Consider the following 27,543-nt stretch of genomic DNA (forward strand, 5'->3'; position numbering starts at 1 on the left):
ATATATATATGTAGCCTTATATAGCTCTCTTTCTGATGTATGACTAAATCTAATCTGGAATCAAATGTATAGAGCTAGTATAGAGCAGTGGACAGATGCTTCATGTTCTAGTACCATTGGTTGTTAACTATTTGTGGCTATATTTGTAAATAAAACTTTTTGGGTCCTTAATTTCAAATCAATTTCCTAAGGGTTATTACTTCCTGTGATTAGCTGAAGCTATTTTTGGGAAGGTTCAGCATGTGGAGCACAGTTAGGGGACAAGGAAAGTCTTTGATTTAAATGTGCAACTGGATACGTACAGAACTTGCGACTGTGCACGACAAGTGTTATTTCTTTAGCAGCACCCAAGACGCAGAGACGCTCAGGTGTCGGTCAGCACCGAGGACAGAGACAGTCGTAGACATGCCTTGTACGGGACTCAGAGTCGACTGCATAACAACAACAAGGTGAGAGACTGACAGCTCTTCTTTTATGAAAGCGGTTATGGCTGGAAGTTGAAAATAGACGACTGAACGCTCCGAATTGTAAAAAAAAAAAAATTGCGTCTACACAATTCAGATATATATAAGACAACTCACATGAGAACCTGTGAAAAACTTTTCGATTAAGCATCAGTTGTTGCCTAAACGGACAACTTTTGTCCTCAAGCAGAAGCCCATGTATTTATCACGTAGGCTACTCCCGTTCTTTTTCACTGAGACTTGAAATTGCCAGTTTAAAACAAGACCTTTTTCACATCTGTTTGGCATTCATGCGTTGCAGTGTTTCACGTCATTCAGTCACCTAACCAGATTGTTCCATCAGACGGAATTACCCGCATCACTCAATGAAGTGCAATCCTTGATTACACTGCCCCCCCCTCTCCATCCCTCCCTCCCTCTCTGTGCCTCCTACCACCATCACTCTCTTTCGCTCTCTCCTTTCCTGAAGTACTGCAGCGAGAGAGCACTGCATCGGAAAAAACCTCACTGCGCTGGCAATTACCTCTGACTCACATTACTATTCTAGAGTAAAAAACCCACAAGAATATTTTTGTTTCACCATTAAGCGAAAGCGGAGTCTGATGCAATGGGTAATTATCAGCCCAGTTCACTCTTCTAGCCATAAACGACGGTAAGAAATTAGCCTACTACTTTTTTTCTGAAAACATGCTGACTGTGTAACACTTCCGAGTTAGTACAAATCCAACATTTCCAATAGACTGTTTAATGATCCGCTGTATTAGGACTTACAGGTCATGTTGTTCATATATTTCCAATTATATCTCCAACGAACATCTAAGCTGAGACTGGGATACCTCATTATTTATTCATAAGTTTGTGTATCATTTGTTAAAAGTTGGGATGGTTTCCGTGGATATGTTGTTTTTTTCTCTGTGGGTGCCAACTTCGTCTATATGTCTCATAGTAGAGAAATTTGCATCATTTAGTGAAAGCAGTCATGATAATTGCCTCAATACATAGGGATGTAGTTGAGATCCATTTCCAGTACCTTTTTAAAATTGTGGAATTAAATTCATTCAGTAGGCCTATTTAGGTGTGAAATACATGCTAATGGGAATTCTTTATGTACATCTTGGTTTAAAATATCGGATTTAGGCTACAGGTCTCTTAATTAATTTACTTACTTAGGAGCTTGTAGTTTACTAAGCATGTTTATAGTAAAAACATACTTGTCATTGGCCTGAGCAGAGTTTTGGGTTATATTGGCCGCGGACTGCATGGTGAAGTGAAACTAGCCATCTGCCCCGGGGCAGTTAAAGCACTCTGCACTGCTGCCAAAAAGAGGAGAGGATGCGGGACCATGCAACTGACTCCTCTTTAAATTGCACCACAAAAGGCTGTGAGGGATTGACAGGCACACAGCTGGTGAACTGGAAATGTGTGGCAAAGTGCTTTGTTTTCAATCTGAAGGCTGCTGTAGTAGTCCTGCTAGACGTGATTTCAGGTTGCACAACTCATTCCTTTAGCCCTACTCATTAATTTCAAGTTAATGTACTGTAGGTTGTTTTCTGCTACGGTTAAACAAGAATCCCATTGTAATTCAGAATAATCTCAATATGCATTTAAATCCATCTCCATCTCAAGCATCCACTGACCTGTCATTTTAATAGATTTCCAAAAGATTTTGCAGAACACAGGCTAATTTAGGTGGAATACATTTTCTATTACAGTTGCCAGGAAAAAAAGGACTCAAAGTACGCTGTGCCAGTGACGGTGTAGATGCGAGGGCTTGAGAAAAAAAAAAATTCTGTCTACACATTTTGTTGACATGCACAGGCAAATGAACGGATTACTCATTATTTTAGGGGCAAGGAATTTCTGAATCGTATGCACACACACAACAATGCATTACATGATACAGTGTCAATGTAAAATCACCATTGAATGTGTAGCATCTTGCATGTCTGGCCTTATCAATGTTATTGTGTCATTGCAACACAAAGTGTAAGGTCTGCACCAGATTGTGGTGGTGGTGGCATGTTTTGTATCTGCTATGTAAGCACTGTATTGTGTCAGCAGTGAGATCTGGCAAGGCAGGGAGACCATATGTTGACCAAGAAGATGAAACAGACATTAGCCTGATGCAAAAACAACTTACTTTATTCTGTATAAATCTTAAGCGTGGGATGAGATGTTTTTTTAATCAACTTTAGCATGTGTTTTTTTCTGTCTGTGCAGATGTTACATTTTATGTTTAAATAGATACAGTACCCTGTATCCATGTTCTGTGCCCATTTTCATCTTGACAACATTAACATAAACAGAGGGGAGTTACTTTTCCTTGGCTATGATGAGCACATACATGATTCAAGTCAACACTTATTTTGGCAATCCTATATCTCATCATGGTAGGAAAGGCAGACGTCAATTTGCTGCAGCTGCTTTATGAATCTATATGCTGTGACATTAGCATGGCTTGCAATCAGCTCTGCTTGTGAAGTATTTATAATGGGGGGGGGCTGGAGCTCTGACCATTGAAGAGAGGTGAAAGGTTTAGGTGCTTTGAAAGGGTTTTTTTTTTAAATATTTTTTTATTATATTCTCCATCTACAGAAACAACTATTTTGTTTCTCTTTTGACTTTTCTCTCTCGTCCTCTCCCTGTCCCACCACTCAGTCAGTAATGGCATCAGTGTTTGATGAAAATTCCTAACGGAAGATGTCCCAGGCTCATTGTGCCTCTGCCTTCCAGATGAGGTCATGGGCTTTCCGGTTTGATGGGATTACATGCGGCTCTGCCCACTTAGAGATTGGACCTGCTCTTTCTGATGCTAATAGAACAAACCAGCCATCAAGCCAGTGTGCCGCAACATGCCTTTGAAAGGGCAGGACACTGACAAGTCAAACCTGAATGAGATAGAAAGAATTTGTGGTTCCTATACGACAAGTTACATAAACTGTAAATCAGGTTCAATATATAGTGCACATTGTATCTAAAAATAAGCACAAGACAGACAATTACCATTTCAGAAAGCCCTTTTGGAGACCATCCAACCATTATACATTAATTATAATTGAATTCACACTTATAATAATAATAATAGTAAAAACAAGAGAGAAGACACTACCTGCCTTCATTGTTTTGCATCATTAGTCTTTTTGTTTTGTTCTAAAAGCCGATGTCTGGCCTACTGGACAGCCGAACAGCTACTATTGATTTTCCTTCAAGTTCTCATGAAAAATATCAAGTGTCTCCTCCAGCAGTAATGGTTCAAGCAACGTGAAATTCTTGGAGCATCATTTTTTTTACTTATTCTAACAAGTTGCTTGCCCCACCAATCTGTTTGGTGACTGCTGTACTCGAGGTAGAACGCCTTCAACAATTCATCCTTTTGATAAAGTGCAATGCTTGTAGGAAGCCCTTACTGTGCTCAAAAGCGCTTAATTTTTCTTCAGTTCTTCTGACTCCGGGTGTTCATTACCACTGTCATTATGACAATGTTATGTAGTGTGATTATTCATTTTCTTTCTTTCAAAACGCTCATTAGCAGCTTCATTACTGTGCTACCTTTGGTTATGATTCATGAGAAGAGTGTGTTGAAATGGACCGAGTTGGTCAAACGCTCTGGATATCGACATACATCTTTTGACGTTTACCAAACTGCTTGTCCTGAGTTGGATGTAGGGCCAAAACCCCTGTGTAACTGATCTTTTCATTTATCTTTATATCCATACAAGGGGGCCAAATGATACTTGACCTAGTGTTTTTTTAGTATTCTAAAGAGGTTGAAGGAAAGCAGGGCCGCTATCCATCATGCAGACAGGGGTGTTGCCAGAGCGAGGCCTATTTTCAGCCATCCTCACATGGTTCACAGCAACGATACACACACTGTATCAACTCTCTCTTTTTATTCTAATTGTAGAGAACAGCTATGCCCTAAGGACATAATGTGGATGCAACTTCTTTATGTTCCAACACATATCCTGTTTATCAATAGAAGTATAAAACAAAAGGTTTAGAAAGTTTGGTTGCCTTGAAGGGAAGTCATGATAGTGTGAATTGAAGATGGGTAACGAGGTAAAGGTGGATTAACTGTACAACTACGGATGTGTGGACTGTGATCGAGGCTTTGGTCAAGACATTACGTTGGCAAAAAAGGATTAAAGTGCTGGATGGTCTAAAAATGCACAATGCTTTAAATGGAAAAATATTTTCTGACAAACAGGCATCAGTGGAAACAATAGATGCCAACGAGGGAGCCTAAGATGAAAGAGGAATGGAATAGGGTTGAGAAAACACAGAATAAAACAGAGATTGGTTTGTTTGGCAGTGTCGGTGGTTACCCAGTTTGATTGGAATTACTCCCGTTGCTCGGGCTGTCTGCACTGTCGGGGTTTTGTCAGCTGTGGTCAGGTGAGTTTGGTTGTCTTTGTGCTCCGTTGTGGTCTGAGCTTCATCACCTGTGACAGCGGGCCTCACGATACACTCCATTGATTCTCTAACAGGCAGAAAGTATCCCCTTTTGCCGGTGCGTGCACGCTCATTTCAAGTACTAATGATGAGCTCCTGAAATGATAAATGGCATCAGTTCAGTGACACCACTGAACTCTGACACGATCCCGGCAGGGTGTTAGTCTACAGAAACATTCAATATTAATTTGAGTGAAAGATGCAGTCAATAGATAATTTCCACACATTGATAGCAACCTCATGCAGGGAATCTTGTTGTACAGGACAAAGACGAAACAGAGAGAATCTTACCACTAATCATAAGTTAACCCCTTGCAATGTGCACCTTACCAATTATCCAGTGAACAACTGAAAAAATGATCAGTACATGTGTAAAGCAGTGTGCTCATAAGCACATAAGTCATCCAATAAACCAAAAGGGTTTAGGAGAGTCACCTTGAATCAGCAGTGTCATCTTGCCTTGTAAAATGCATTATGGGAGCTTGAGCTGGCCCTGTGATTTGTGTCCTCCTGACAGGGCTTCAGTGTTCATTAGAGGCTGTGGTGAGCTGCTCCTAGACACACGGGAACCACACACACAGGACAGCTCTGACGACACACACACACACACACACACACACACACACACACACACACACACACACACACACACACACACACACACACACACACACACACACACACACACACACACACACACATTGAACATTTATGACCATCTCCACCCTACCCCTAAGTGTGCACCCTATGTTCTCTAAAAATGTATATTAAGGAATTTAATTTAGCATTTTTCTCACTTCACTTCAATTCCACAACTGTGTTTAGTGTTTTAACAATATTGTTGTGTCTCTGTGCTATGACAAATTATGGAATAAACAAGCCAGAGTGAGCCTGTGGAGACATTGTGATGATGAAGTGTGGATCACAGTTTGAACGTTCACATGAAATCATGTTACATCATTAGCACAGTGACGCTGGGGTCTCCCTCCCATCAGCAAAGGTCTGCCAAAATGGAAAAGGGCTGTCCCAGTCATGCTGTGAGAGCACACTCACATATGTCCATCGTATGTTCTGGTGTATGAGAGAGTCTTTCAGTATATTTATTTATGTGTGCTACTTACGTGTTAAGAATGTGTAAGACATCTGACTACACAAAATCAGGGCCCTAAAAGAATAGCTATTGTGTGTGTGTGTGTGTGTATGTTTGTGTACTATGTGTCTGAATGTGCATCCACTGATGATGATTTGTCCTTTCCTCCTTCCTTTGCAAGGATTAAATATGACAATGCCATTCCGGTTGGATTGTCACTCCCATTATAACAAACCAGTTCTTTATTGGGGGCAAATTGATTTCAAACAGAGCCTTGTTTATTAACCTCTTTTCCACGGAGCCAATCATGAGTCAGCAGATTCAGCATCTCTGTTTGAAATGCTTATCTCTTCAAAACTATGTCCAACTTATGAAATTTGGAACAAGAAGAGTGCCCCTGGAAATGTAATATTCATTTTGAATATAAACTGAGCCAAAGTCTTTTTTCCTCACATCACTCCGAATGATTAGGGGCTTGTGAGAATGGTGAGTGAATAATTAAAGAGGGTATGTGCTGTCTATGGGGTGTCACCTGTTAGTCTGGGATAGTTATGAATGTAGCGGGGGAGACATGCGGGCACTATCTGATGATTTGAACATCTCCCTCTCTTTTACTTTCTCCCTCTTTTCTATCCCCTGTCTTTTCTCCTGCTTGTTCTCTCTCTTTTTTATCTGTCTGTCTCTTCCCCTTCCCCCATCACTCTCAGCCTGGCCGATGATTGCCACAGCCATTGTGGGTTATCTCCTGTGGTGACTCAAGAGTTTTCCTCCCTGCTGCATCTCAAGACCCACTGATCTCACCATTTCTGAAATTCCCCTGTCAGCGTACATTCACCCCTCTTGCCCTTCTTCCCTCTTTCTTCTACTTCTAAGTATTCTCTGAAGCCCCGTGAAGACCTGGTGGAGCAATAATGGAGGACAATTACAATAACAGGACTTCCCTGGCTAAGGGGGCCAAGGACATTGTCAAGGAGGCCAAGCGGCATGCAACAAAGAAAGTCAACAAGGTGGTGGATCGCGCCACAGATGAGTACTCATCCCACCACAACTACAGCCGATTCCAGGATGAGGAGGACGAAGATGAGGATTTCTACCGGAACCCTCCGAGGCAGGACGGAGAGAGCTACCCTGACAACGAGGAGGGCTCCAGTGATGCAACCGAGGGCCACGATGACGAGGATGAGATCTACGAGGGCGAGTACCAGGGTATCCCCTCCGCAGGAGATAGGAAGCAAAAGGAGGGCCAGGTGGCACTGGGGCAACCGGTGTCAGATGCCACAAGGGACCGTAAGGGGCTGGAGGAGGAGAGACAGGCGGACGAGGAGGAGCTGGCCCAACAATACGAGCTGATTATCCAGGAGTGTGGCCATGGGAAGTTCCAGTGGCAGCTGTTTCTGGTGCTTGGGCTGGCACTCATGTCAGATGGGGTGGAGGTGTTCGTGGTGGGCTTTGTGCTGCCAAGCGCAGAAACAGACATGTGTGTGCCCAATTCCAGCTCAGGATGGCTAGGTAAGGGACCCTGTGTGTGTTTGAGTGTTGATGAGAAGACGTTTATCTACTTACAACATAAAATAATGCAATCCCTTCAATAATTCATCATTTTGGATTATTTTTCATGATTCTGAGTAATGTTTTCTAATGCCTTGGTTCTTGACCTTTCCTTTTGCTCTACATTGCATTGTGTATGATGATGATGATGATGATGATGATAATGATGAAGATGTCCTTCTGATGTCATCAGGTTATCAGCTTGCGTCTGGAAACTACACATTTAAAAAACCCATGTGACAAACTGGATGGGTGGAGTTTGAAAGTTGTGTGTTAAACAGGGAGTTCATTATGAAAAGAGAATGTCTTGTTGCATTGTGGGAATTGTAAAATAATTTGTTGTTGGCGTTTACTCCATAAAAGTAGGACCTAAAGGTCAGGTCATCTCCACCTGCATAGGGTTTTTGCAGAAGTGCAAAAACTTTGTGGAACAAACAGGCAGGATACATGTAATAGCCCTTTATGTAACTAATCAATATCCCCACACTCTTCAAAATGTCACATACTGTTAAGGGCCTTGTTATTCTCAAGGAGAAAAATCAGTACGATGGAAAACCAACCAGTGCTAGTGGTAACCCATGCTAGCAAACATCAATGAATGATTTTAACTATTTGATCTAAAAATATGTTTTTGACAGAGGAGTTCTTTTTATGGTGGTCTGGACACCTGCAAACTAGGATGTAAAGGGGTAATTGTAAGGCATTGTACGTGTTAAATAGTATTCACTAAGAGTATTCTGTACACTGCAACTGTATTTAATAATGCAGACACAACCACATCCAAATGAAAACTATTTTACTAAGTAAGCCTACTTACTTTTGCTAGCATAAACATGCTACATATTGATATCAATGTTTGAATTAGTACATAGTATGCAACTTAAACAAAAGAAGGGTCACACTACTTTTGTACTTGCATGTTTGTACTATACGTGTCTCACTTTATCCTAGTTGTGTTTCACATAGATGAGGTGTTGCGGTCCACTGGTCTCTGTGTCTAGATTGAGAGGGTAGCTAGTGTTCCTGTCCTCTGTGTTGAGGACTCCCTGCAGTCCCTGTGGCTGCAGGTGTATAATCCATCATCACAGACTGTGTACAGGGGCTGACTCACCGTGTCAGTACCAGAGTGGCGAGGACATTGTTTCAGGTACACAGCCCTTAGACACTAACTGCCACAGTGACACATGCAAAATTGATAAGGCATTAATAACACCAATGTCATATATAACATATGTTATTATCATACTTTAATTTTCGTACTTTTTACATGATAAAAGAGTTTGTTAACATATGCCTGTGTGGGGTTGTCACTTTAAAATCCTCTCAGGATGTTACGTACGATGCACCTTCATTTTCTCTTTCCAAGTATCCATGCAAACTCTTTTCTTCCTCTCTGACCGAGCAAAGTCCTGCAGGCATTCACGCTCTACACTCTGCTTCTCCTTGTTCGTGACTCCAACCCTCACCCCCTGTCCCTCTCTCTCACCCTCTATTCTCTGTGTGCCTCTCTTTTCTTCTCCCATCCTTCCCCCATTTTCCTCTCCTTTCTCCCACTGATTGCCCGGAGGCTCCCCCCTGTTGAGGTGAATATGATTGGTGTGTGTATGGGTGGGTGGGTGGTTGTGCATGTCTCAGCATATAGAGCCTACATGATTACTATGACCTTGTTGGTATCCATTTGGAGTTTTCCAGAGTAATTACACTTAATTATAGCCAACAAAACAAAGTGAGTTGGTGTTTCACAGGTGCCATGGCAATAATTTATTGCAGCATTAAACATCAGCCAGTTTGTTGATGAATTTAATTAGAGGAGTCTCATTTTTTATGTATTTCATATATATACAGTATATGCTGTATTTAACATAGCAGGACAACAAGTTCTTATGTTGCATTGACAGACCTTAATAAGATGTCCTCTTCGTGGTGGGCTGGTGGATATAAAGAATAGCTTTCAGAGGGCTAGACCAACAATAATGTAGTCTACGTGATACGCTAAAAAAGGTCCAATAACACTTATCAACATACTTTTCTTTATAATTTTTATATATTTTGAATTGTCATCTATGTTTTCTTCTTTACATAGACTATATAAAGGTAATTACACTGCAAATTGCTGCATAAAAAGGGGTCAGAATGAAGGAAAGGAAGTTGTTGATGCTCTGAACTTCCATGGCGGAGGACAGCCAGACCCCCCACTATAAAATGCCCCCCCCCAAAAGGCCATTCTGGCCTATATATATATATATATATATATATACAGACATATACAGTACAGTACATTCACTACAATACATAATACTACCCCACTGTAGGCTACCCACCCGGCAGTAAGGGTTCATAGCCTTGCTGCTGCTGCTGCAGTAGTGAATCTTACTAGATTCGTTGCATTACACCCTCTATCCATCCATCCATCCATCTTCGACCGCTTATCCATTATCGGGTCGCGGGGGCAGCAGCTCCAGTAAGGGACCCCAAACTTTCCTTCCCTTCCCTTTACACCCTCTAGTCATAGATTTATTAAACATTATGGAACTAACTCAAATTATCTTCTAGAAGTCAATAAAATGGCCTCCAAAGCAAATCTTGACTAATTGTAAACTGTGCACTTTCATTGTATCACTATTACAGCTGAAATACGCAATGCTTCCAAAATAACGACAAAAGTAGAGGACAAATTGGATTACTTGCCTGCCATGTATACACAGATCTACAGTAACCGGGTTACATAAATGATTGTTAACACAAGTAACCTGCTTTCTTATATTCATGTAAATGTACTGACTGGCAGGTGGAAAGAAGTGGATGATAATTCCATGCGTTTCAGAGGTGACACGTGGCTGTCTCCAACAATAGCTGTCAAGTTAGCTGTAAAAGTGGAACAGGCTTTTCAGTCCCCAAAAAAACTAATGGTTTTCAGATAAGTTTGAAAAGTACTTGACCACACAGTATAGAGGAAATTATTTTACTGGAATTTTCAATTCACATTGTAAGAACATTTAAATGACATGGTTTAGAAATCTATCCTTTCTGTGTTTCTGTGTTTGGTTAGTTCCACCTGAGCTGGACTCCCGTCGTAGTTGCATTGTGCAGCTCCATTAAAACCACATAACAGGTGGAGGCAAGCTGCACGGACTGAGCTGAGTGTAATGGGATAATGCAGTATGAGAAACGTAAAGGCCAGAATTGGATGGATGACTAAAATGTTGATTAGATTACAAAATTCATTTTGGTCCTACCAGTATCCCGATAACGCAGGCATATTTGATGCTACATGAGAATGAAGGATGGAGAGTTGGGGTAGGAGGGGTTGAAATACTTTGGATGATGTAGGAAGGAATCAGGAGAGGGAGAAAGCACTTTAAGATGCACTATGTGGGATGAACAGGGGGACAGGAGAGGAGGAGGGACAGCTTTAAAGCAGAGAGATCGCCAAGTTAGAAAGGAGTAATGGGGAGGGAGGTGTGGGTGAATGGGAGCAGAGGGTTTTGAGATTGGTGGTATCAGTACACCAACAGCGTGAGGGAAAGACTCAGCTATCATCTCAGACACAACAGACAATGGGAATGCATCAACCTATCATTACTTATGTATTCTCTCAGGCTGTCGTTTCCCTGCTGAAACTCCCCTCTTTTCTCTCTCTGACTCTCTCAACTGGGCTCTCCTCATTTTCATTTAAGATCCCTCTCCCTCTCTGCCATCCATACTTTCCCCCTCCTTTCTTGTTTCCGCTCTACTTGATCTTCTTTTTACCCTTGCTTCCCTGTCTTCTGATCTCTTGTACCTTTCTTGGGCTTCTTTGTGTACAGCCTCACTCTCTGTCTCCTCTCAAGCTCCATTTCCACAGTACTTCTCCTTCTTTGTCTCTTTTCTTTTCCCGTCGTTCACCCTCTTTTTTCCTATCTGTAGGAACCAGATGACAAGCTGTGTGGGGCTGTGTAGTCCAGGGGCAGCTGAGCATGGCTAAACTGCAGTAAAATCGCAGCATCACTGCAGAGATTACACTACTGTGCAGTTTCACATTGTGTAGGAGACTGAGTTAGTGTGTGTGTGTTTGTGTGTGTGTGTATGTGTCTGGGGGTGAGGAGGGTAGGAGTGTGTGATGGGACTGAGTGCATGTGTGTTTTTATGCACATGGACCAAACCTGCTGCCACCAGCAATTTCAGCCACAAGCGAACAATGTCTAACTGCTTGCTCTTACCAGGGGTTCATGGCATCACATATTTCATGCAAATTATCCACAGTCTTTTACGGAAATGAAGGTTGTATCATTACTGATGCTGAGTGAGTCATTTTAAACCCTTCACTCTAAGCCCTACAATGGGTTACTTTCATTGAAATCCTGCCCCCACTGATTCGACTTAAATATGACAAAAAAATCTCTTTTCCTGCGGAGGTGGCAAAAGACGGAGGCATGAATCCGATCAAACTGACACGATGTAGTACAAATGTGATTACACGCTGCGAACTTTAAAGGAGCTGATGACAGTGGAGCAAAAAAGGAAACTACTGCAAATAAATGAGAGGGAAGCACAGAGGAGAAGAAAGGATGAGAAGTGCTGAGGGGAGAAAAGGAGTAGAAATCAGGAAGGAAAATGAGAAGTGGGGAAAACAATAGGAAAGAACTCAAGCTGAGAGAAAGAGAAATAGAAAAAAGGTCGGGAAGAGAGGCACAAAAGGGGAGGAGAGCTTAGGGACGAGGAGAGGAGATAAGATGAGATCAAAGTAGCAATGAAGAGATTGAGAAAAACAGAGAGAATGTGTAGGACTATATCTAACTGGGAGAGTTACCACAGCGTCACTGTAGCGCCAGCCACGCTGTTGTATGATTGTCTCATCATTATGAATAAAACAGGACGGGTGTTTTTGCGCAACATCGTGGCAGTTTGCAGCGCTAAGAGCGAAGAGCATCAAAGCATGAAATCAGAGAAGAGGTCGTGATGCAGCTCAGCGCTCCCACGGCTCTCAGGGGGCTCCTCTGGATGTGACAGGACAGAAAACAGTTTACCAGGGCCTTCCCCTTCCTCCCCTCTTCCCTCTCATTCTCTCGCCCTATCTTGCAATTACTGAACTCTCCTCCCTCATTATCATTTTCTGTCTTTTGTGACCCACCCTTCATTGCTTTTGCTCTTTCTTCTGCTGCTCACATATTTCATCGTCTTGCGTTTTTGCTTGCTCCTGTGAAAATATGAAATTTCTTTTATCTTCCCTTCCTCATCTAGTTCCCCAGTGGCTGGTTTACAGTAGCTACACCAAAAGAGGTTAAATGCATTTGTAATATTTGAATCGGTTATTGACTTTTACTGTTTGGTCCTGTGTGTGTGTGTATGGGTGTGTGTATGGGTGTGTTTCACATTTCATATCTTATACCTTGGAATTTGTTTTGTGTTTAGAGTGAGCCTGGGATTTTGCTGAATATTAACCATTCCTGGAGATGTGTTTTGACATCCCAACAAAGTGTCATGGGGCAAAACCTTTTGCTTCAGCCTGAGAGGTCTCCTGACACCCTGTCATTTTCTGATGGTGCTCAGAGTCGATATGGGTCATCAAGTCCAAATTCAGCTGCATTTCACACTGTGGTGAAACGTCTGTACCAGTTGGCATCCATTCAAGGAGTTTTGCATTCAAGCATGTGTCTCATCAGTGCTTCAGAAAGTGTACATTACTCCGGTATAGAGTCTTTACATTTCATCCCTCTGCAGTTTCAGATTGAAATGTTTGGTCTTGAATTTCAGCTGAACTGAGCTGAAGTCTGTCGATTGTATCCTTCTTCTTAGTCTGTAGGCCTGAGAAAAGACCTACAGTCATAGCCTTACTAAATCAATGGCACGGCAGTAGCCTACTGGCTGATAGCACTAATGAAAAGGGTTTCATCAATAAGAACACTCTGGTTGAAGCTCTTGCGGTCCGACCATATAATTCCAATGCTTTCAGTATTGACTGATAGATGTAGCCCGACCATCAGTCTAATGAAATGATGAAACATTTAATGGGGGATGTGTGTCATACGTTAAAGTGGATTACTAAACACAATTGGTTAATAGTGCGTATTCACTGGGAGCACATAAATAATAAATCCACGATGCACAATCTTTACAATAATGTTGAGTTATAATGAACACATTTTGAGAAAAACATTAATATTAACTACACCCAAGTAAATACCCATTTCATCCTTATATTTACTAAAAAAACACATAAAAAAAACACATGTTGGTCACTAGATAACCTTTAAAACAATGTTTTAATGGAGACCCTCATTTTCACAACTCTCAACCTGTTTCCTTTAAAAACAGAAAATCCCATACAGGCTTCAAAATGTTAATGTATGACTGTGAACTAGAAGTGCTCCCTGGGGCACCTACGTGTAACTCAGCCTGTGTTCAAAACAATTTCAGCAAAGTTAACGATGCATTGCCTACATTTAGTATGTAAATGATCATCTTGTTTTTCTGGACAACAACTGATTCTGAGTTGTTTTTTGAAAGATCTGTGTATTTTGACAAAGGCATACATAGAAAACATAATCTACATGTGGTCATCCAATAAGGGGATACATGTCAGGGATCATTTTTGATGTCAACATTTTATTCCTCTTTTTAAAAATGATTAAAAATGTGAAGAGAAAAAGCTATTAGCTTGTTACTAACGGCTAAATACAGTCATCGTTCAGCTAGAACAGGTTGTAAAGAATGTCTCAGTGTGTCTGTCTTGTCGGTGTAACGGTTCCTGTGAAAGGCTTTCCAACCTATGATTTTTCTGCAGTGTAGTAACTGCTTAGTTTGAGTTTTAAAGCTACAGAAAATTGGTCTGTATCACTCTGACATCACACTGGGGGTGGGGGGTGGCTCAGAATCAACTATGAACCATCATTTTCAGACATGACAGGTTAATGCCACCCAAACTACCTTGTGGTCTTTTGGTGATGAGACAGACGTCATAATGTCGGCTATTTTTGGGTTTTATTACATTACAGTACACCACTCTGCTCTTTGCTGGTGCGGGCACTGCTGATGTCATGCTTAGAGATACCGTGCAGCAAGTCGGACGGAACGTCAATAAATTCATTACGTAATCGACTGTCCTGGGAGGGATGTGCTAATTAGTCAATCGTTTTATTGCTCTTGTGTTTTTTTAAAGGGCATTAAAGTAGTAGAAATCAGATGTTATGCCAGTATCTCTACAAAAAAAACAAAAAAAACTGTTCATTGTCTTTATGGAAAATTGAGGGCCCAATCTAAATGAAAAGGCCTCTGGATGTTTGGATGCATTAAATAGGTGGCCATTGGGTATTTCCTATCAGTATGAACCATTTAGCTAGCCTTTTTCTTAATGAAGCAAAAGTGAACTGTGCATAGACTAAAGACTTTCGTCAAATTTAGAATTAAATTTATGGTGCCTTCAGGAGGTGTATCTAGATGGCTGCCAAATGTGATAGATTGCCGGGTTTTGACCCCTGAAAAGGGAGAGTCAAACAGATATCTGCTCACAGCAGAGGAGAAGAGACCTGACTGCAGACATTACAGACAAGAAATGCATCTTACTATTAAGATTATTGTAATGGGATGAACAAAGTGTCCCCACTGCTGAGTCATAACACTCCATACTTGACTACAACTTTCACATTCCATTCTTCTGTCTGCATATGTCTGGATATTTATAAAGGCAAACGATATTGCTGTATATTATAGTAAACTCTAAAGGGTTTAAGTCTGGAACATAAACCTAAAAAGAAATTGTAAACGGAGACAAATCCAGTTGGAGTTGCTTTTTGCAGCAGACCAGGTATGTTCATGAAGGCTCAGGCTGCTAACCACACGATGCCACATACAATGTAGACTAAAGCGGTAATAATGGGCTCCTCTCTCCAGAGCAGAATCATGATGATCAGTGAGAGAAATCAATGCTGTTTTGTTGGAGCATTGATCCCAATTGTGATGAGAGAGATTAAAAGAGAGCAGAGGCCCCTTTGTAAAGTCACACAACATTACTGTTCACATTTTTCTCCCCATTGATCAGAGCTTGTTTTCAGTCTTTACACACTGTATTTACTTATCAATGTTAGAGTGTAACTGGGGCAGAGGCTTTTTAAAAAGGGTGTGAGGTTCATTGTCATCAGTCAGTGCTCCAATTTTAAGGATCCAGTCAGAGTAGCAGGGATGCTATAGAAATTGTACATGTAGCAATCTGTTCTTATTAGATGTATTTGTCTAACATGTCACCTGGGGATTGTGTGTGTTTAGCTATAAAACATTTTGAGTGATATCAGCACTAACATCTGACAGAAGTATATTATTCCCTTTTTTTAAATGGCATGATGATCTATAGGTTCAACATTGCATATGTCAGTCAGTCAGTCACCAAAACTTCCATTTTACTGACAAACATTCAGCGATACTGGAGGCGCATGCTTAATGTTGCTCCATATTATATTTGATACCACCATTTGCCAGCAACTGCACATTTAGAGGACATGATTTCTAAAACACTTCTTGGCTAAGTGTCAGTGTTGGGTGGCTTTGAGGAGGGAGGTGAGGGGGTTGCTACGTTAAGTTTGTTAAGGGAAAAATATGTCAGTGCTGTGTTCACAGCTTGTTTCCTCTGCTTCCCAGTTACTAAAACTTGGTTATTGCAGGTGTCCCTTAAAGGTGCTCTAAGCAATGTCACACATGTTTTAGGCCACAACATTTGTTGTCACACAGAGCAAACATCTCCTTACTATCCACTATGGTCTCTGTACAACACCCAGGGTCTTCAAACCGCAACAAAAATAAACTGTGCCCACCTGCAACACAAAGCATACACGAACAGTGTTCCAGCCAATAACCGACATGAAAGATTAAGGGGTTGATGGGTTAGTGTGCGGAAGCACAGAAGGGAGGGGATGGGATGAGTAGGAGGGAGAAGCAAGAAGGTCTCTTTTTATTTGAAAATACTTTGAATGTCAACAAAAGTAACGCCACCCAACATCCCTTAGAACACTTTTAAGAGCTTTGTGAAAATGATCTAATGAATCATATGTGAGAAAAGTCTGCAGGAGGAAACTCATTAGATAAAACCTGATGAGAGGACTGGCACTAACACCATCTCCATAAGGTAACCAATGAGATAAACTCCTAAAATGTTTGTGTGGTCTGAGACACCAAAATATACAACCTCATATGGACATGTGCACATACAGAGTTGTGAGGTAATGTATTGTACGTTAAGACAAACATCAATCAAACCCTTCTCTCCCCTTGTCTTTCCAGGCAGTGTTGTTTACTTGGGGATGATGGTTGGAGCGTTCTTCTGGGGAGGGATGTCTGACAAAGTGGGCCGCAGACAGTGCCTCCTCATTTGCATGTCCACGAATGGCTTTTTTGCCTTCCTGTCATCTTTTGTTCAGGGATACGGCCTCTTCCTCCTTTGCCGTCTCATCGCGGGCTTTGGGTAAGTCTGATAACGTGGAAGTCATTCTAGGGCTGACTAAGACGACAAGCCATCCGTTTAAACGATTTGGGAAAAGTCAAGTCAAATTGTTACACTATGACACACTATGAAAATCTCCTTCTTTGGCAACAGCGTTGTCACACTATCTGAACATAAAAAAAGTATACAGTATGTCCAAAATCAACGTATGCACCAGGGCTCCATCCATCTCTGTGAGGCACAATCTATTTAAGGAGTATTTCTGTAGGTATGTCTCTGTCTCTCCCAATTGTTACTGCCTTTTTAGATTCCACTGAGTAATTGTTAAAGTCGTTGAAAAGAGATGAAAGAAATGTCCTGTCATGCTTACGTGAAGCCTGTTTTCTCTCTTACTCTTCCACAGAAAGTTTGTAGTTTAGGACTCTTCTACCAGATGGTTTACTATCTGTCTGTCTATCCAAATGTAATTTTCTATTACAGCTGCAATGCAGAGCAGTAACAACTATGAACAGCCAGTCCAAGATATAGCCAGTGACATTCTCACTCCATAAAGAAAACTTCAATAATAATGAACGCTTTTGTAATCATCTCTTATGTGTTTCAGAGTTTGTGAAAATGTTAACTCTACCAGAGACAGACCTCTTTATGGATAGAAACATGGTGTAGAATGAGATTTATTATGTCCTTGTCTTTGGCAACTGTTCCTTTAAGAGCTAATTCAGTAATTGCATCTGCACCATTCTCCCCAGAGACCTCCAGAGTAATTGAAAAGGCTGTCCAAACTGCCAACATGACCCGTGTCTCTGAATCATTCAGAAATTGGCGCTGAGGGACAAAAATGCTTGGCTGTGCTTATTTTTTGCTTATTTGGTCTCCTTTGATGTTTTAGTAATGAACCTTCAGTTTATTCTATTTTATTGGAAAAAATCCCGGAAAAACCTTTTAAAGGCTGAATAGACTCTGTAGGAATTTTAACATTTGATTAAATTACAATTTTCAAAGTTTGACTGACAGGAACCAAAAAAAGGCCACAAACTGAGGGATTCAGATGTAAAAGCAATTATAAGTGCAAACACATGTCCTTGTTTCTCCCTCTACTCCTTCTAACTTCCAAATTCTCCCTGGTTCTTGCAGGATAGGAGGTGCTGTGCCCATCGTTTTCTCCTTCTTTGCAGAGGTGTTGTCCAGGGAGAAAAGAGGAGAACACCTCAGCTGGCTGTGTATGTTCTGGATGATTGGAGAGATCTATGCATCTGCTATGGCCTGGGCCATCATACCACACTATGGTGAGTTTATCGGTTAGAAAATACTGCCTATTTTGCTAGGCTAGGGATTGTGCTTCTTAATAAATAGAAAAGGCCAACTATAAAGTGTAAAAACGTTGAATTCAGTAAAAGCTGTGACAGAATTACAGTTTTTATAGAACTGATGAGTAGCTTGGCAATGTGACAAAACTTGAAGGCTTTCCCATGGTTTGAGGTGCAAGTGTTTCCCTGCCATGGGACTCAATCACCTACAAGCTCTGAGTGGGTGCAGGCTGTGAAAGGCAGAGGTTTACGTTAAGAGATTAACATACGCATGGATAATATAGAGCAGATGCATGCAGAAAGTGTGAGGGTGGGCCTGCGGGGGAGAGAAAGCTGTGATTTATGACAATACCACATGAGATATCAGCTGCACTCATCATGAAAAGATACAGGATGAAATGAATGAGCTTTCTTCACCTCCTCTTCTCCTACTCACATTCTTTTTATTTCTTCCCTGCTTTTTTAACCTACTCTCCCTACCTTTTACTGCCCCCCTCCTCCTGTTTTGTACTCTCCCTATCTCTCTGTCTAACTCTGTCCTTCCTTTTATTACCTCTCCTCTCTCTCTCCATTCTCTGTCTCTGCAGAGTGTTCTTCTTGATCAAGCATAATTAGGTTTTTCTCCTTGCTCTAACAGGACAAAGATACAGCTAGAGGTAATTTATGGCCAGACCATGCTTTAGCCAACCTGTGACGTCAGTAAGGGAGAGACAGTGTGTGTGTGTGTGTGTGTGTGCGCATGTGCGTGCGGGTGTGTGTGTGTGTTGCCGTAAGTGGCATGGGTGATGTTGTACTGGGATGCAGCCATATACAGGTCTTCTTCAAGGGAAATTGAAGGCAATAACATCTGACATTGTAAGCGGTCATCTGGGTTTAACCCCCCCGCCCCACGCCCCACGCACACACAGACAGACACACACACACACACACACACACACACACAGACACACACATGTTACTCAAAGAGATGCAAAAATACAGCTGTATATCTTCTTCAGCTGTAGTTAGTGAAGGACTCACAAAATCCTCTGAAACCATAACGAGTCTTCACGACGAAACTCTGCTGTCAGAACTGCTGATATCACATAGAAGGGAAGGTAGTGTCCTTACTCTGCTCTTATTCTCTCTGACACTCACTACCACTCTGCTTCTCTTTCTCTCAGAGGGAACTACGTGTCTTGCATACTCCAGTGCTCACCAGTAGTGTTTACGTTTTCCCTAAAGTGCTGCAGTGTCTGCAACCAACAGCACTACAATGTGCGGGCCAAAATGCCTCATGCAGAGATACCTCTATCTCTTTTGAATGAAGCCTAAAGGTACCAGAGATTGGTTATGATACAAGTGCCTCAACACTAGCTTTTAACACCATTAGGGCTCTCATTTATCTTCTCCACTCGCTGACTCCTAATGTCTCCCAAAAGCCCCCTGCCAGACTCACAGCTGGGGCCCTAAAGGAGGTCTGCTCGGCACAGATCCTCATTACATTGACAGAAGAGTTTGAGGAGTTTACTTGCGGCCAAGAAAGCCCACCACGAGTGTAACCTCATTAGACACCGCTCAGATCCACAGATTAAAGATTAACTACCCTCCAGTCGACTTCATTTAGTTGCCAATTAATTGTAACTCCTATGTTTCTACTACTTGAAAGGCATTATATGATTTGGGCTTTCTGTAAACCACGACAGCATTCTCATATCTGTATAGTGTACATGTAGCTGGTTGGCTTAGCTTAGCATAAACAATGGAAACAAATGAAAACAGCTAGCCTGGCAAAATGTCAAATTATTTTTAAAGCTCTTAAAATCTTAATATCTGTCTGTACTGTCTGAATCCATCCATAATTCTTCCCTATCTATCTATCTATCTATCTATCTATCTATCTATCTATCTATCTATCTATCTATCTATCTATCTATCTATCTATCTATCTATCTATCGTATCTAGGCCTGGGAGTAGTATAGCACTTCTGAGTCATTCATCCAGAAACTTAATCAATTACTGTATGTACATAATCCCTGTAATGAGATTTCCAATGGCGTGGGTAAAACAGTAACCCTAAGGGGCAGGAAGCCACGCTACATTTCTGTAGAAAAGGAAATCTCTGCTGAACAACTCCTTCCCTTTTTCTCCATGTTACTCTGTCTCTTTCTCTCTTTACTCCTGTGTCTAACTCTGATTTAGTCCAGACAAATAGACACACACACACACACACACACACACACTCACACACACACACACACACACACACACACACACACACACACACACACACACACGGAGACAGGCAAGGAAATAAATAAACTGACTCTAGGAAAGCGGAAATACATACAGGCGAGACGTTGTCTACAAAAGTCATCACTCTCACTGCCCAACAAAAGACACTATGAAAGTAAAAGCCAATCATGACTTATTTCCTTTTGCAGTTTTTGCTTTATTTTTTCCAATTGTCTTTTTTTTAACATTGGTCTGGTCTCTTCTGGGATGGATTTACACCACTTACAGATGCCCACTCCCCTTTGAAAATGGGTGTTTTTAGATTTTGATATGAATTGCTTTCAAAGCCAGATTTGAATATGCTGTGAGATTAATTTCGAGCAGCCTTTTTCTGGTATAACCATTAGTGTTAACCCCCTCCCCACTCCCTGACTCCCCTCCTACGCCTGTTGATGGATAATGGTGCTACTCCCTTTGGAGCAGCATCTCCATGCAGCACGATATGTTGTGGAACGTGGGAGGACACAACCGACACGGCAAACCCTTTCTGTGCTTCCTCCCAAAAAAATCAAAAAAATGGAGTGAATGAGAGAACACATACAGATCTACATGTACAAGTCATTGTACATTTGTGATTGCATCCTGGCTGGTCCTGGCAATAGTTTATATATACTGTATTCTCAAGCTATTATTTGAGTTACCGTCACAAGCTTTATGTAACTACATACTTACATATACTGTACATGGTTATATAACATGTATCTTTATGTAGGTTTTGTACACTGCAAACAATAAACTCTTTAAATTACAGCAATACTGTAATGTCCTTAGTAGGTTTCCTGAATGTAGGTTTGTGTATTTACATGTGCATATGTGTGGGTGTGAGTTTGGCGTTATGTTTGTCGTGTCAGTGTCATCTGCATTTTCTCTGCCAATGCAAGTTTTTTGTCTGCATCTCCCCCTTTTGTCAGAGTGTATAAGTCTCTGCGTGTGTGTATATTTGTGTGTGTGTGCATGTTAAAATGATTGATGAGTCTGGGAGAGTGCCTGTGGGCTGAGATCAGGTGCAACGAGATTTAACTTAGCAGAAAATGCTCAATTCCTTTCCTACACATTCAATTAACCCATCCCTGTGCACTCTTCTCAGCTCCCTTTGCAGAGCCATTCATCTCGGAGCTTCAATATCACTCTGCTCCGGCTGCCGAGCGCTCTCATTTAAAAAGCCATCTTTTACTTGCAGTCGCTTTGTGTTTGGATTATGAGTCTTACACACAACATTTATAATTAGCCTCTCAGATCGATTAGCCCTTTCCCCCTCTGATAAGATAGTACACTAAGTCACTGCTTCCTCAAAGCATCATTTTGACACCTTAAGTAATCATAGTTTCTTTTATCATGTCCATGTGAGCTGAAGATTGGCTAAATAGCCACCTGCTGCCTTCAAATTGTGCACTGAGCATTAGGGTATATTTCACAATACAAATTTTCATAAGACCACAATTGTGGTCTGATTAATGAACCAAGCATTTATGACCAAAGAAATTAATAGTAATTTTGTTCGCATAAAAATAATTATTTTCAGGATCGCTTGAATATTTTACATTATAGTAAGGCAGCAACATATATCTTTATTAGCAAAATAAAGTCAATGCCACACAAAAGATGAACCATGTAATGTAAATGAAATAGGGCTTTAAGTCTAAATATTAACTCTGAATAATGAATAATACAGCCAGGTCGAAAGTAGTGCCATAGTATGTAAATAGCATTTGAGTAAATCTGGCAGCACTTGGATTTGCGAGCTTTCAGATTAACATGAGATAATTACCAATGCTTGACAAACTCTTGACAATGTGCAAACATGGATAAGCTGCATGGACAAAAAGACAACATTCAATAAGAAAACATCAGACATATGTAACATATTAAACATTATACAATTTATTGGCATCCAACATAATGTTACCCACTATTGGAGCAGTGTCTGAAAGACAATAAAAATTAAGCATGTCATGTGTCATGTTTTCATCAAGTATTCAAATGCATTTCTTTCCCTTTCCGGCATGTCATCCATCTGATTGTCATTGGTGTTGTATGCCACTGTTGACAGGTTGGAGTTTCAGTATGGGTTCAGCATACCAGTTTCACAGCTGGAGGGTATTTGTGGTCGTCTGTGCCCTGCCCTGTGTGTGTGCTGTGGTGGCACTTACCTTCATGCCTGAAAGTCCCAGGTTCTACCTCGAGGTAATGCTATTTTTCCAAATAATTACAGCTTAAGAAGTATTCACACTGAAACTGTATTAATCCCTCATGAATCTGCTGCAACAGTTGGATCTTCAAGAATGCTGTGTCATTGTCACCCACTGTCCGTGCTTATCTGTTGTTATATTCAACAACTGTAGAATAGTACATCAGGTAAATTGAGAGTACTTGGATATTTCCCAACAGATTTAATAAGATCAAACTGTGTGAGTCATATAAAACTCCTGTAGGAGGCTTTATATGTGCAAACAAAAGCCTGGAGATTTGTGACAGTAGGTTTGCTGCTGCAGGATAATTACTCTTTGAAGTAAAATGAGTCAGTTGTCGTGACTTGCATCATTTTGGCTGATCTTGGAAAAATCAAAAGGAATATATTCCTCTACAGTATTAGCAAATGTGGATGTGCTGCTTTTTTCTGAGTAAGCGAGACCAGTGCTGATCCCATAAATTTATCTTCTCTCTTTTTTCCGCTTTTTTTACTGTCAGGTGGGGAAGCATGATGAAGCCTGGATGATCCTCAAACAGATCCACGACACCAACATGCGAGCGCGTGGGCAACCGGAGAAAGTCTTCACCGTGAGTGTTTGTTTCTGCTGTGCACTGCCTTGGCTGGGTTTCCTGATGCTTAAGGAAGCAAAGAGGCTTATATTCTGCCACCGCTGGGACACCGCTTTGACTGTACAGGATCATATCTGAATTATGAAGCTTCTGAAAGCTGTTTTGTGTCGTTCAGGCTTATTTGCTTCGTGAGTTGCACTTTGGGAAAGCCTCTTAGTCAACATGTTTCTTGAATTGATCATGTACAGTAGCATACACTGTTTACATTGATTTTCTTTACAGTTTTCATGTGCTTCCAATCTTGTGTCAAACTAAATATAATCAAATATGAAAACGTGAAAAGCCATAATACGAGTAACATCCATGATGTTGCTTAGGTAATCACAATAAATGAATGTTGAATGTGAGTATTGTGTTGTACTGTGATCATGATTGAACTTCTTGATTACTTTCTTAGGTAAACAGGATTAAGATCCCCAAACAGATGGATGAACTGGTGGAAATGGAGTCAGAGTCTGGCAACCAAGTTTCCAAGTTTTTCTTCAGAATAAAGACTGAAATACATGGGGTAATCGTTTGTCTTTCTATGTTATACATTTTTTTTTCCTGTCCGCTGCCTCAACCCTAAATTTGTCTTTTGATCACATGATGTGTATACTAAGTCTCTTATCTCTCTTTAGATCTATCTGAATCTCATGAAGTGCTTCAACTACCCTATGAGAGAAAACATGATGAGACTAGCTATAGTTTGGTTCACGTTGTCATTTGGGTGAGCTTATTCCTGATGTCATTTGTGTCATAAAAAAATCAGACAAGTCTAATTAGTCCCGTCAGATAAAAGCATAAGGCAGTCAGGATTGAGACCACATTGCATCTCTGTCGTTTTGATTTCTCTGCTGTGCAGAAGTTGTGAGGTCTCAAAATCAGTCTGTGGCCTGAAAGGAGGAGTGAAAGTAGCCAGCAATTAAAAACACCCTGAAAACAGTCTTTAAAATTAAACAGAAACCACAAGTGTATCCTGGTTTTCTACTGTCTGATCGCACATGTATGCATGTATCTGTCCACGTTTTTATCAGATTTCAGAATAAAAATCAACATATTTTGACTGATAAATTGATCAAATCTTGATGTCCTTGATCCCTGTATCCTTGTGGTTGCAGCTATTATGGCCTGTCAGTCTGGTTCCCTGATGTCATCAAACACCTCCAGGCAGATGATTATGCCTCCAAAGTGAAGCTGCACAATAATGAACGCATTGAAGACTTCACTTTCAACTTCACTTTGGAGAACCAGATACACCAAAATGGCCTGTTCATCAATGACCGGTAGGACAAGTATACTTATCAGCAGGCTAAGTGGATGGATTGACTATTATACTATGATAGAATATTTAAAACAGAATGTAACTGTACTTTTTCAGATTCATCAATATGAAGCTGAGGTCCGTCACCTTCATTGACTCTACCTTTCGTAACTGCTACTTTGATGATGTGACTTCAGTGGGCTCCTTCTTCCGCAACTGCACTTTCATTGATGCTTTCTTCTTCAACACAGGTGAGGTATAAGGATTCTATATTTTTAAACTATTTCTTTGACATAAATACATAGCTAAAGTGGGATGTTTTGTCATTTTTGATTCTCACATTCATCAGGTATAATCCTCTCAAATAACATTTTCAGAGACAAGACAACCATATACTGTGTTGTGATGGACACTGTTTTATTTTTGCCAAATGTAATTTTTTTTGTATTCTTTGGACAGACATTGATGAATCCAAGCTAATAGATGGCACAGAGTTGATCAACAGCACATTCACACACAACAAGAAAGGATGCCAGATGACATTTGATGATGACTACAGTGCCTACTGGGTTTACTTCATCAACTTCCTGGGGACTCTGGCTGTTTTGCCCGGCAACATTGTGTCCGCCCTTCTCATGGACAAAATTGGTCGTCTGTCCATGTTAGGTAAGAATGGAGGATAAGAGTGAGATTCATGTTTATGTTATGCTTTTCGCATCGAGTGCAGGATGTTGAAATCTTTCATGGTATGGATGTAGCATCCATCATTGAGTATGAGAGGTCATTCTAATTAGGCCCTATAATTCAGTAGAACATTAAAAGTCAAAAGAGCTTCACATGCGCTAACTCTTGCTCTGTGTGTTTGTATGTCCATCAGGTGGCTCCATGGTCCTTTCAGGCATCAGCTGTTTTTTCTTGTGGTTCGGCACCAGTGAGTCCATGATGATTTTCATGTTGTGCCTTTACAACGGCCTGAGCATCTCTGCCTGGAACTCTCTGGATGTGGTGACGACTGAGTCATTCCCTACTGTCAGGAGGTGAGAAGACATACAATGGATAATTGTATACTGGTTTAAATAGTTGTTTAGACTTGTGGAGGGATTTACTGTACATAGGTGGACAGATATATACACAACACACAGGGGTGATTCAGTCAACTGTAACACATTTCTCTCTCTCGTCTACCTTTTACCTCCTCCTGTCCTTGGTCATTTTCCCCACAGAGGAACAGGCTTTGGATTCTGCAATGCTCTCTGCAAGCTGGCTGCAGTCTTGGGGAACCTGATTTTTGGTTCTCTTGTTGGCATCACAAAGGCCATCCCCATCCTCATGGCCTCGTCTGTGCTCGTCGGGGGAGGCCTGGTTGCACTCAGGTTGCCTGACACCAGGGAGAATGTCCTCATGTAACACTGGCTTGGCATTCATCAGCTGGGATAAAACCTGGATAAATCTGGGTAAATCCGAGAGAAAGCCCCGGGGGCGTTGAGCAAGGAGCGCAAATGGCTTGGTTCAAACAAACTGAATTTACACTATTAATCACATTCCGCTAGTGTACCTTAGTAAAGCTGGATAGCAACACACCTTTCTCACAGTGTTTTACTTTATCACACAACTCAAAAGCATTAGATTCCTTGTTAGCAAATGATCAGCTCAGTCATTTTGTGACTATATTATCTGGAGACAGAGGGGAGAGATTGCACAGGTTTTGGTACTGAGACTTTGGTGCAGTTTTGTTCAGTGACTGGTTGCCCCTTCCAGCTGCAGCCAAAACCTTGTGTGGAGTCACTGCATGGCTTTAATATTAATACAGTCTTATTTAGACAAGCCAGATGGGGAGAAGAGTGACAAACAAGCTGTAATGAGCACAGCCAACCTTCTGTGTGCCAACATAGGGAATAGATGATCAGACGGAGCAGACACACGACACAGCTGTATGACAGCTGTCTTGCCCACAAGACTCACATACACAGGACATGTTGTAGAAAGCGTGTACAAATTCAACATAAACACTAATTTGAAAAATCCCACACATAGATATGCTTTATGTGCAAATACATGTCTTAGAATATACCTTCTCTTTGTTTCTGCACTTGCACCATACTGGACACACAATACTGTATTTTGCTCGACATGACATTTGCTCAGACATCTGCAACCTTTTCAAAATAGATAATTCAGTTATGATGCCAAGCCCTTTGCATTGCCTACCCAACCAAAATTCAAAAAGGCCATATTGAAAAACTTTTCTTGTACCAATAATTGTATGGTATGTTGAATCTGAGGCTTTGTTTTCTGCTTATGCTTTGTGTTATTGTGTAAGTTGAAATTATGAAGTATTGATTTTATCCAAATGTTGTTACTTCAGGTACCCATCTGTGTGTTGTATTATTGTACAAAAGCTCTCTGATGAGCTCTCTTTCCATGATGAGCTCTCCTTTAGCTTGGTGTTGGATCTTGCTTGTGGCAGTGATGTTGATATTGACATTTCACGTTGCTTCCTTTTAAAAATACTGAATGGCCTTTTTTTTCCTTTTTTAAATGTGCCTCTCCTTAACTGGAGCAGTCTGCCCATAGTCATGTGGTGTCCAAAGGTTGTAAGTAACAGACAGAAACTGAACAGGAAGTAAATAGATACAATAATCATGCCATTTTGTGTGTGTGTTTGTGTGTGTGTGTGTGTGTGTGTGTGTGTGTGTGTGTGTGTGTGTGTGTGATATGTGGCCAATACAATAATTTATAAGAGTGTGAATTCACTTTTGGTTTAAACCTCATCCCTTTTTTGGACAAAAAAAGCGATACCGCTCCTGAAAAGAAAATTGTTGTTTCCAACCAAATTGTTACCAACAGGTAAACAATGATATTAAATGGTGACGTTACCGAGCATATCTACAAAGTAATACCGTAAATAACAACCACCTCTTTATGAGGGCTAATT

At 41.0% G+C, this 27,543-nt stretch overlaps 1 protein-coding gene across 3 annotated transcripts; it reads left to right on the forward strand.

Annotated features, from left to right (window-relative positions):
* Positions 1-356: 356 nt before the first annotated feature.
* Positions 357-26,453, forward strand: sv2ca (synaptic vesicle glycoprotein 2Ca). Of its 3 annotated transcripts, none has more exons than XM_034872524.1 (13): positions 357-449; positions 6,714-7,515; positions 16,804-16,984; positions 18,098-18,249; positions 22,596-22,729; positions 23,234-23,323; positions 23,763-23,873; positions 23,986-24,074; positions 24,466-24,630; positions 24,726-24,859; positions 25,068-25,274; positions 25,486-25,645; positions 25,832-26,086. In XM_034872524.1, exons 2-13 carry the CDS (start codon positions 6,918-6,920, stop codon positions 26,013-26,015), a joined length of 2,205 nt encoding a protein of 734 aa, XP_034728415.1. In that variant the 5' UTR covers positions 357-449; positions 6,714-6,917; the 3' UTR covers positions 26,016-26,086. The 3 variants fall into 3 exon arrangements, with proteins under 3 accessions (XP_034728415.1, XP_034728412.1, XP_034728414.1); XM_034872521.1 differs by lacking the exon at positions 357-449 and adding an exon at positions 885-1,116; XM_034872523.1 differs by lacking the exon at positions 357-449 and having other exon boundaries at positions 6,918-7,515; positions 25,832-26,453.
* The last annotated feature ends 1,090 nt before the right edge of the window (positions 26,454-27,543 follow it).

This window comes from Etheostoma cragini, chromosome 5 (assembly GCF_013103735.1).
Source record: "Etheostoma cragini isolate CJK2018 chromosome 5, CSU_Ecrag_1.0, whole genome shotgun sequence".
Taxonomy (NCBI): domain Eukaryota; kingdom Metazoa; phylum Chordata; class Actinopteri; order Perciformes; family Percidae; genus Etheostoma; species Etheostoma cragini.

What these genes read in the sequence shown, in the direction of transcription:
- sv2ca (XM_034872524.1), top strand. Translation starts at nt 6,918, where the DNA reads ATGGAGGACAATTACAATAACAGGACTTCCCTGGCTAAGGGGGCCAAG. An exon ending in GGCCTGTTCATCAATGACCG is followed by an intron (nt 24,631 to 24,725) that starts GTAGGACAAGTA and finishes GTACTTTTTCAG; the next exon opens with ATTCATCAATATGAAGCTGA. An exon ending in TGGTCGTCTGTCCATGTTAG is followed by an intron (nt 25,275 to 25,485) that starts GTAAGAATGGAG and finishes TATGTCCATCAG; the next exon opens with GTGGCTCCATGGTCCTTTCA.